The sequence below is a fragment of the Cervus canadensis genome, chromosome Y, assembly GCF_019320065.1.
Source record: "Cervus canadensis isolate Bull #8, Minnesota chromosome Y, ASM1932006v1, whole genome shotgun sequence".
NCBI classification, from domain to species: Eukaryota; Metazoa; Chordata; class Mammalia; order Artiodactyla; family Cervidae; genus Cervus; species Cervus canadensis.
The window spans coordinates 3,981,074-3,992,650 of NC_057420.1; the positions used below are offsets into that span (position 1 = coordinate 3,981,074).

General features: G+C 47.4%; 1 protein-coding gene across 1 annotated transcript; it reads left to right on the forward strand.

The window, feature by feature from the left end:
* Nucleotides 1–4,584: 4,584 nt before the first annotated feature.
* On the forward strand, nucleotides 4,585–10,195 carry LOC122436393 (the record flags this gene model as incomplete). Its single annotated transcript, XM_043460205.1, is given in 4 exon segments — nucleotides 4,585–4,636; nucleotides 5,585–6,999; nucleotides 7,001–9,062; nucleotides 9,360–10,195. Coding segments are annotated over 4 exon segments (4,365 nt in total), but the record flags the coding sequence as incomplete, so codon positions are not given.
* Nucleotides 10,196–11,577: the final 1,382 nt, after the last annotated feature.

The following is an 11,577-nucleotide window of genomic DNA, read 5'->3' on the forward strand; positions in this document are numbered from 1 at the left end:
AACCTCAATGTGAATCAGCCATAGATATACATATATTGACCCCCTTTTGAACTTCTCTCCCAATTCCTGCCCCATTATATCCCACCCCATTAGTTTGATACAGAGCCCCTGGTTGAGTTTCCTGAGCCATACAGCAAATCCCCAGTGGCTATCTGTTTTACATATGATATTATAAACATATCAATGGTATCCTCTCATATCTGCCGGGGTCCAGCCCCAGCAGGATCCAGGGGAACCCTCAGGATGAACGGCATTGGCGAATGAGAGAGAGAGAGACAAAGCTCGGGGCTAAGTCTGAAGTTTATTTTTGCACGGCTCCTTTATACCCTTAACAACATCATTGGGGGAAGTACATATTGCTTACACACTGGGCATCTCAAAACATTACAGCAACTTGACCTTCAACAGAAACTGGATGTCACCCACACACTTTCTCATTCACAAGAGTCTTTCTTATCATTTGGCCTTCAGGCTTGCTAACATTTTATGCCTTGCACCTGGTGTGACTTAAGCAACTTCAGTAGCCGACCCTGTTTTTCTTATAATTAATCTATTTTCTTTCTAATAAGCGCCATCTCTATGGGAACTAGATAGGATTACATTTTTACAGAACGGAAATGCGAAGGACTGCAAAAACAGCAGATATGGCACAAAACAGCCTCTTAGTCTAAAAGTTAACCACCTGCAAGAAGTTGCCAGCTAATCTCTATCTAAAGTATTTTCTATTAGGCACATTTGTGGCTATCATATTTGTGGAGCTTTTCTCACCCCGCGAAGGGGCCTATGCTTAATAGTTTCTTTTGTTAGCGTACTGTGCTTAGGATGTTTAGAACAATCAAGAGCATTTTGTGCAATGAGATCACACATTTATCAAACAAGCCAGAATGCCAGCAAAATGTTTGAATGGAAGCATTTCCTTCATCTCTGGCCCCTTCATAGGGTACCAGGGTCCAGAAGATTTATTAATTAGGGTTTTAAGTTGGTCCTCATCCAGTGAAAGAGGAGCAGGAGAGCTCTGGGCAGGCAACACAAGAATCCGCAGCAGGGCAAACAAGAACAACAGCAGAAAAGGGGGGAGGATACAGGGTGGGGTAGAGGCCGAGGCCAACCTGGAGGGTCCCTTATCCTAGACGGCCTTGCCTGTCAGGTTTTTTCCTCGTGACCTCGTCATGGATGGGGTCCCGGACGGCCTTGCCTGCCCGGTATTTTCTTCATGACCTTGTCACGGGCGGGACCTCCCATAACAGCTCCCGACATCTCCCCCTTTTCTATTTTTTAAAGCAGCCAGATGGATCTCAGTTGCGAGATTCTGAGTGTTCTGCTGAAGAGTTCTGACGATACAAGGGAGAATAACAATAATAATAAGAATTAGCGCTATAACAGCGGTGTAACTGAGAACAGTAGATAAGATATTTTTGGCAGAGATAAAGTTAGAGTTTTAAAGAAATCACTGGCGGCTCCAGCGGCAGTAAAATCCAGCCGAGAATGCTCGATTGTTCTAATCTGTCCATGCGGTCTAGCTAAATCTAAACTTATGCTGGAGCTATTTCACAGGGACCAAAGCTCTGATGGAGCAAAGGTGTTTTAATCAACATGGCGTGGGCATATATACTGTAGTTATTTTCAGCAAAGATAAATATTAAAATTTTAGACTTACAGAACACAAGGCAATCTCTATTAAAGAGAGAAGAGGGTACTTATCACCATAATGAGAAACTAACGAAGGAAATGTCTGGATTTTTCAGCCCAGGGAAAGGCGTGCCTCTCCCCTCAATTCTTGAATATTTAGGAATTAATAAGGGCCAGAGGTTTCCTGACAGATCCATAACGGGAAGCCTCCTGTTAAATGCTTTTTTGACAATTCCTCCTATTTTATCACACCTGCAAAAAAGGTCTTGACCAAACGAGTTTGGCCAGTATTAACCAACCTTATAGAAAGGCGACAATAAACAACAAATACAATTATCAAGACAATCACTAAAGTTACAGTTTTAGACCCGATGTTGTGGGTAATACTTTAAAACCATCTTTGTGGGTTTAGCCCGGATAATTTGTTCAGCTAAAGTTTTCAAATTACTGGAAGAGGGCAGATGTTTAGAAAAAGTTTTAAAGATTTTCTTTTGCAGTAATAGTACATTTAGAGAGGCATTATCATGTAAATGAAATTTGATTTGTTCTCAGTTGTAGGTACTATGATTGAATTGAACAGGAGTAACACATAATTTGGCAATTAATACAAGTTACAGATTAAATTGTAAGTGGGACACAGGCTTGTATAAAATATGACTGATTATAGCGAAAGAAATAGTTACAATGATCACGACTGGTCCCCGTGAAATGTCCGGTCCGAGCTTCAAGTTTTCTGGTGTTGGCAGCAAGTTTTTATGTTTTATATATGTCTCATAGTTCAGGCCCAATTTGTTTATTGAGGACGATTCTAGGAGTAGGAGGAGGAGGGTGTCATTCCACTGTCAAGCCAGCCAAGAAGTCCTTTGTCATGGTAATGTTTCAACATAGTCTTAGTAAACCTTTTAAGCCACTTAAGCAGCATGATATATAATGTTTTTTGTTCTTTCCCTAACTCTTTCCCTAAAGTTTTAGTAGTATAAACATGGTTCACAGACAAAGAAAGGGCCACAATGTCCGAAAGCCTTCTTTTGGAGGTAGGATGAAAGCCCAAATTTGTCGGCCGATGTTTATGCATAATTTTTCTGGGCCCAGGCAATGGAAAGACTTCATAGCCTAAAGAAATGTTAATTAGTTTTTTCTTCTCCCCAGGGTGTGAGGGTTACAGGGAGGGGGCATATGTGCGGAGTCATTGGTTGATTTGATCTATCTTTTCTCCGTCTATTTTATGACCTGTAATAAAGGTGGCGGGGGTTGGATAAGTAAGCTCAGTTAAGTTTGGGAGACACAGGCTAGCAGGAAAATGTATTCAGGACTCCGAGGCGTTCCCTGTTGAGAGACCAAATTTTTTCTATAATTAGTTTGAGAGGAAGGTTTTTCCTACTCCTGGAAAACATAAGATTCAAACCTGTAATTTTTTAGATAGAAACCATAAAAGTTATAAGCATATTCGCTGGTTCGTTCAGTCCTTTGTTAACTTTTGTGAAGTCATCAGGGTTTTCATTAGAATATTAAGACATATCAAAATGTTAAGAACTCTATATAATTTTTAGGATATCTGTATTAGTAATTTTACCATATATTATAACATGAGCAGATTTATTACTCATTTGACAATTTTTATGTAACTTAACCAACCAAATAAACTTATATTAATATCTTTCCCTAGGATGTTTCAGGGGCCCTCTGAAGCATCCCAAAGTTAACTAGAAGCTAAAAGTGCTTCATCAGAATAATTTAGGAAGTTTTGCCAACAAATAACAGAAAGGTTTAGAGCATTCAGTCAGATGGGACTACAGGTCACTGTGAAACAACAGCTATTTACTCAGCCAAAGTAACAATATAGGATTTTAGAGGCAAATATAGAACAGACCATTTAACAGGTAAATAAACTTAAATCTATTGTCAAATGCAGTTCAACATCTGAAGAAAGTGTGTTTTTTTAACAGAGAGAAAAGTCAAATTCAAGGTTTTGCATCAGCTTACTTTTATTCATCAGCAGTCTCAGACTTCTTTATGTGAGGCTGCGCCATGACAGGCAGCCTAGATTAGGAGTAGACCTGGTTTTCCAGGGTGACATGATTATCAGGCCACCTGGAGCCAGACAATCAATATGTGCCCAGTAAGGAAAAGGGAACCTATCAGAGGAAAGCTGAAAAGCTCGTGAAGGTTTGAGCCAATAAGATTACTTTGCAAACATGTAACCAATCGGCTTAAGCCAGCTACCAACTGCTTATGCACACCTTATAAATTGGGTAACAGGTCGGGCTCAGTGCTCTCTGACCCTGTACCACTGTGTTGGATGCGCGGCAGGAGCCCTGACTCGAGTCAGCAATAAACTTCCCTTTTTTTGCGAGTTGCATTGTCTTGGAAGCCTTCTCTCTTCCCGCTCAGGGATTCGGACATCGGGCATAACATTTGGGGGCTAGTCCGGGATCCCTTGACCGGGGAAGGAGAACACTTTCAGGACAGAGGGGAAGGATAAATAATAGCACCAGTGCTCAGGCAGTTCAGGGAAGTCCAGTGTAAAATCCGAGGCCCTGCTGAGAAGCAGGGAGGTATCTGGCGCAGGAGAAAGCTTTCTATAAAGGGGGAATGGATTGGACATTCCAGCCGGCGCAAGACCGAGGCCAGCGAGCGTGCTGGAAGGCTGCTGGCTCTGCGGGAGGGGGAGTTCCTCTCCTGATCCCGAATCTGGTGAACAGCGGACGCCATTCTGTAAGGTGAATCTGCTACCGGGAGGCAAGAGAATTCAGGGGGCCTGAAAACCCAGCGCTGTGTCGTTGGCCGACGTTTGTTTGTCTGTGTGTTTGTCTTCGGCTCTCCGTGTTTGTGTGTGTGCGCCAGCATTGTCTCTGGTCTCGTTCTCTTCCTTCTCCCCTTCTTCTCTGATCTGCCCTCAACTCCTTCCCTTTTCAGGAGTTTCAGTGAACAGGCGAACGGTTGTGGGGGCAATTGATGAGTCCCGGCCAGGGCTACATTCTGGCGGACTCTGAAGGCGCTACAATAAGTGAGCCTCAGTAACGGGAGCCTGATCGGGTGAAACTCCCCTTTAACATCCCTAACTGAGGACGTGGCCTAAAATTCTTTGTGTGGGCATGGGTCAGGCACTTCAAGGCCATTAGGGCGCCTGCCACTTGAAGACTCCCGTGAGAGGATGAGGGGGCCACGGAACGGGCTAGAAACCTCTAGGGTGTCCGCCCCCAGCAAGAAAACTTCCGTGCAATGACGCAGGCACATAAACAGTTCAAAAGCATACCATAAGTCCAACCTCTTGGCCGCCACCACTCCCGGTAGGATTTTTTGGTCGTCGTTCTCAGTGACTTCTCTCTCTCTCTCCCCTACTATTTATTCTTTGATCATGGGTCAGGGGGAATCTACCCCACTTTCTTTCATGACTGACCATTTTTCGGATGTCAGGGCCAGGGCCCGTAACTTGTCTTTACTAGTCAAGAAAAGTAAATTAATAAACTTTTGCTCTGCAGAGTGGCCCGCCTTCCAGGTTGGATGGCCTCCAGAAGGCACCTTTCAACCGTCCATCATACAGGCTGTGAAGGGGAAGATTATGGCTCCTGATCCCTGGGGCCATCCAGATCAGGTCCCCTATGTCATGGTCTGGCAAGATCTAGTGGAAAATCGGCCTAAGTAGTTAAAACCTTTCATTTACAAACTTCCTAGTTCTTCCAATTCACAGGTCCTGGTGATGGAGACCCCCCCGGAAGAAACCAGAAAGAAAGAGGACCCAAAACCAGTTCTTCAGGAATCATCTTATCCAAACCTGATAGATCTAGAAACAGAGATAAGGCCTCCGCCATATGCGCCGCCCTTGCAATTCTCTCCGAGGAGAGAAGATCCCACGGGTGAACCGAGAGGATTAAGAGGGCCAACGGGAACCGACCGTGAGGGGGGGCCAGCATTGGGGACCCGGGGGAGAACTAGGGGTGATGGGGTGGACAAGACTCTGGGGACCCAGAGTCACCTTCATCTACTGTTCAGGCGCTCCCCGTCCGAGTGGGACCAGCTAACCTGAATGGAGAGCGAACCTATCAGTACTGGCCCTTTTCCACGAGCGACCTGTATAATTGGAAAACCCAGAACCCTCCTTTTTCAGAGAAACCCCAAGGCCTCATTGACCTCTTAGATTCCATTTTATTCACTCACAACCCCACCTGGGATGATTGTCAGCAGCTGTTGCAGGTGCTCTTCACCACAGAAGAACGGGAGCAAATTCTGGCAGAGGCACGGAAACGGGTCCCGGGGGTCAACGGGAGACCAACCGCCCAGCCTCATCTCATGGACGAGGGGTTTCCTCTGTTGTGGCCTAACTGGGATTTTGAGCGAGTGGAAGGTAGGGAGCGTCTCTGAGTGTACCGCCAGACTCTAATGGCTGGCCTGCGGGCCGCAACTAGAAAGCCAACAAATTTGGCGAAGGTAAATTTAGTAAGGCAAGAGCCCACTGAGAGCCTATCAGCCTTCCTAGAGAGGCTGATGGAAGCTTTTAGGCAATATACACCTATGGACCCCCAGGCTGAGGAGTCACACGCTGCAGTTCTGTTAGCGTTTGTAAATTAGGCAGCCCCAGATATTAGGAGGAAATTACAAAAGATAGAGGGGTTGGGAGAACAGACAATACAAGATTTACTGAAAGCAGCTGAAAAGGTATTTAATAATAGAGAGACCCCAGAAGAAAGGGAGGAGCGAATTCGACGGGAGGAAAGGGAATTAGCTGAGAAGATCAGGAAGGAAGATAGGGAACATAGGGTGAAGGAAAACCGGAAGAACCAGAGGGAGCTAGCCCACATTCTTTTTGCGGGGATGAAGGCCGGAACAGAAGTGAGGGAGCCTTGAGACCCCCAGACGGGAGAAAAAGAGAGACCAAAAAGGCAGGCCCTAAAGAAAGATCAGTGTACTTACTGCAAGGAACGGGGGCACTGGAAAAACGAGTGCCCTAAGAGGGACCTGAAAAGAGGAACAACCCAGAGACAGAGAATCTCCCCTGGAACTCGAGTTCTATATGTGGGGGAAGACAGTGACTAGGGGAGTCAAGACTCGGCACCCCTCCCCGAGTCCTGGGTAACCATACATGTGGAGGGGAAACACGTTGGCTTCATGGTAGATACTGGTGCCCAACACTCTGTTTTAAACCAAAAACTGGGACCAATGTCTAAGAAAACCAGCTTGGTGCAGGGAGCCACGGGGACAAAAAGATACTGTTGGACCACAGAATGGAAAGTAAATCTGGGGACCCACCAGGTGTCCCATTCATTTTTGGTGATACCAGAATGCCCAGCCCCTCTACTTGGAAGAGACTTGTTGACTAAATTTAATGCTCAGATCCATTTTGACCCTGGGGGAATGTCAGTCACGGATGGAACTTGGACAGCCGATACATGTTTTATTCCTAGCTTTAAGAGATGAATACAGACTTTTTGCGCCTAAGCTCTCAGAGGTTATAGCACCAGATGTACAACTGTGGGTCCATAAATACCCATTGGCCTGGGCAGAAACAGCAGGAATGGGACTGGTCAAACAGAGACATCCGGTCGTCATCGAGCTAAAGGCCGAGGCAATTCCTGTGAGGGTGAGACAGTACCCTATGAGCCAGGAAGCTTGGCGGGGGATCACTCCCCACATTCGACGGTTCATGGATGCCGGAATTCTCAAGCGGTGCCAATCCCCTTGGAACATCCCCTTACTTCCGGTGAAGAAGCCAGGGGGGACAGATTATAGACCTGTCCAAGACCTGCGAGAAATCAACAAACGGGTGAGTGACATACACCCTACTGTCCTGAACCCGTATACCCTCCTGAGCAGTTTACTGCCTGAGTACACTTGGTACACTGTGTTGGACTTGAAAGATGCTTTTTTCAGCCTACCCCTGGCGGCCCAGAGCCAGGAGATATTTGCCTTTGAGTGGACTGAGGGGGAAGGCCAACCGGTAGTACAATTAACTTGGACCCGCCTCCCACAGGGGTTCAAGAACTCCCCTACCTTGTTTAATGAGGCTTTGAGTGAGGACCTCTATGAATATTGGACTCACCACCCAGAGGTCATCCTGCTGCAATATGTGGATGACCTTATGTTGGCTGGAACCACAGAGGAGGCATGCAGCCTTGCCACTGGTGACCTCTTACAGACTCTAGGCACCTTGGGGTATCGCGCTAGCGCAAAGAAGGCGCAAATAGCCCGGCAAGAGGTCACCTATTTGGGGTATAAGATCAGGCAGGGGCAAAGGTGGCTAACTCAGGCCATGAAGGAAACAATATTGCAGATACCAGAGCCCAAGACCCCCCGCCAGGTGAGAGAGTTTCTGGGGACTGTTGGATATTGCAGACTGTGTATCATGGGGTTTGCTGAGAAGGCCCGGCTCTTGTATGAGGGAAGTAAAGAGACCCCAAACTGGACTTGGACTGAGCCAATGAAACAGGCTTTCCAGACACTCAGACGGGCCCTACTAGAAGCCCCAGCCCTTGCCCTCCCTAACCCAAATAAGCCATTCCAGCTGTTTGTAGATGAAAAGGAAGGAATAGGAAAGGGGGTCTTGACGCAACAATGGGGACCATGGAAGCGGCCGGTGGCATACCTTTCAAAGCGATTAGAGCCGGTGGCTGCTGGGTGGCCCCCTTGCCTTCGCATCATTGCAGCCACTGCCCTCCTCGTCCGCGAAGCTGACAAGTTGACCTATGGACAGCAACTCTGGGTTTACACCCCCCACGCCATCGAAGGGGTTTTAAAGCAGCCGCCGGGTAAGTGGATCTCCAATGCCCGTTTGACACATTACCAGGCCTTGCTGCTTGATGCCCCACGGGTGCATTTTCAGACCCCTTGCTTCCTGAATCCAGCCACGCTCCTACCTAACCCAGAGAAAGACTGCCCTCTCCATGATTGCAGTGAGATACTGGCTGAGGCCCTGGCAGCTCGAAAAGACTTAACTGATGTACTGCTAAACAACAGTGAGCTAGTATGGTTCACCGATGGGAGCAGCTATGTAAAAGATGGACAAAGGAAGGCGGGAGCCACCATAGTTGATGATTCAGGACAGACGATATGGGCTGAGACACTTCCCCCAAACACTTCTGCGCAAAAAGCAGAGTTGATTGCTCTAATACAGGCTCTGGAGCAAGCCAAAGAGAAGAGAGTCACCATTTTTACTGACAGCCGATATGCTTTCAGCACTGTCCATATTCAAGGTCCAATATACCAAGAAAGGGGATTTCGGACAGCTGAGGGAAAGGAGGTCAAAAATTTGCCCGAGATTTGCAGGCTCCTGAAAGCTGCCCAACTGCCCTGGGCAGTAGCAATAGTACATGTCCCCAGTCACCAGAAAGGAGAAGACCCTAAGGAACGGGACAATCGTGCCGCTGATGCAGCCGCTCGAGAAGCAGCTAGCCGGGACTACACCGCCCCCATATTAGCTGTGGGACTTCCATCTCCTGGTATGGGGACTCTGCCACCTGTTCCCAAATATTCCCTCCCTGATCTCGTCTGGATCAACGAGGATACCACCCTCCAGAAGGATGACAGAGATGGATGGTACCAAGATCAAAACAACAACCTGATATTGCCTGCCACCCTGGGTCATCACCTGTGTGAACACCTGCACACAACTACACACTTGGGACAGAAAAAGACCTTGACATTTCTCCAGATGGCCTGCCTGAGGTTCCCTTGACAAAATGCAACTGTACGAGAGATAATCCAGGCTTGCAAAGCATGCCAGCTGTTGAGGACAGAGAGAAAGCAGCACACGGGGATGAGGTACAGAGGGGAAGAGCCAGGGCAACACTGGGAGATAGATTTCACTGAGGTAAGACCAGGCAAGTATGGGTATCGCTATCTGTTGGTTCTGGTAGATAACTTCTCGGGGTGAGTAGAAGCCTTCCCCACTAAGGGAGAGACAGCAATAGTGGTTGCTAAAAAGATGTTAGAGGAGATAGTGCCTAGGTACGGGCTGCCAGTGACTATGGGCTCTGATAACGGACCTGCGTTTGTGAGCCAGATTGTACAAGGGCTGGCCCGAGCTCTAGGGACAAAATGGAAGTTACATTGTGAATATAATCTCCAGAGCTCAGGACAGGTTGAGAGAATGAATCGGACCCTAAAAGAAACTTTGACAAAGTTGGCAATAGAGACTGGTGGGGACTGGGTGACCCTCCTTCCCTTCGCACTCTTTCAGGCGCGTAACACCCCTTATAAGCTGAGTCTTACCCCTTTTGAGATTCTGTATGGAAGACCCCCTCCTCTGTGTACTATTTTTGAGGGAAAATGCCTGCCACCCCCTTCTTTGGGACAATTCCAGCAAACTCTGATGGCATTAAGTAAGGCGCATAACCATGTTTGGAAATTGATTCAAGAGATGCACGAGGGTCAAAGTAAGGGGGCCATCCCCTCACATAATATTGGCCCAGGTGATTGGGTTTGGGTAAAATGGCACCAATCTAAAGTACTAGAACCTAGGTGGAAAGGCCCTTATGTTGTTCTCCTTACCACTCCTACCGCTGTTAAGGTCGATGGGATTGGACCCTGGGTTCACTGCAATCACGTGCGGCAAGCCACTCTGGAAGAACAGGAAAAAGCGCGAGCAGAATGGAAGGCAAGTCCTCACCCATCAAATCCTTTGAAACTGAAACTTGTTCGATGGGAGGCCTCCTAATTCTCCTGCTGATGGCAGCTCTCATCGACCCAGGAGCGACCAGCCACAACCCCCATCATCCGGTTAACATGACTTGGGTGGTCTACAACACTGAGACCGGAGGACTACTTAATTCAAGTTCCAATGTAGCCCCCAAAGGGACATGGTGGCCTGAATTGACCTTTGATTTATGTGTCCTGGCAGCCGACATTAACGGCTTCCACGGTCCCAGTCAACTGAGTGACTTCATCGGGAGCCCTCAGTTTGAAACCCTTGGCCTTTTTGACTGGGCCTTCCAGGGAGACACACCATGCACAATACCAACACCCATATATGTCTGCCCGGGGGGAGGAAGGGATCAGAACCAAATTGCAAAATGTGGGGGAGTTGATTCTTTTTATTGCACCACTTGGGGATGTGAAACTACAGGAACGGCCCATTGGCTCACCAATCCCGTCAAAGACCTCATTCAGGTAAAATTACCCCAAGATTTCCCACCATGTAAGAGGTTGTCATCTAAACCTGGACAATGTTTTCCATTACAGATTAAGTTCTCTGATGAGGGAAAAAAGGTTTACCAGGTGGGATGAAGGCAGAGCCTGGGGCCTATGTCTTTATCAGACTGGATTCGATAGTGGATTCCGGTTTGAGCTCAAATTACAGCTGGGACCACTCCATTTGGCCCCCAGGGTAGCCTTGGGACCAAACCAGGTGACAGCCCCAAAACCTTCTTCCCAGAGGACAACCCCAAAACCTCCCTCCCAGAACCAAAGTCAGGATACTGGATCTACTCCACACCCCATAGCTCCCCCCATAGTTGACATGTCCCCACCTACAGACCCCCTTATAAAAATGATCTCCTCAGCTTACCTTACCCTTAATGCCTCTCATCCGATTTAACAAATGGTTGTTGGCTCTGCTATAATATTAGGCCTCCTTATTATGAGGCAGTTGCTTTTTCTTCAGGATTCAATATGACAGCCGCTGTCTCAGCCTGTAGATGGCAGCAACAACCTGGTAAGGGCCGCCTGACAGTAAGCTCCATTATGGGTATAGGCACCTGCATAGGAGCTATCCCTGAGACTTATCAACACCTATGTAATCACAGTGTCTATGACTAACCTCACTAATTCCACTCACCAGTGGATCATCCCACCAGAAAATGGGTGGTGGGCTTGCTCCGCTGGACTAACTCCGTGTGCCCATCAGGCAGCACTAAAAACCTCCCAAGATTTCTGTGTCCTAGTCTATCTAATCCCCCTGCTGAACTATTACTCAGAAGAAGGTCTGCAGCCAAAGTTAGAGACACCAGGTCAGTA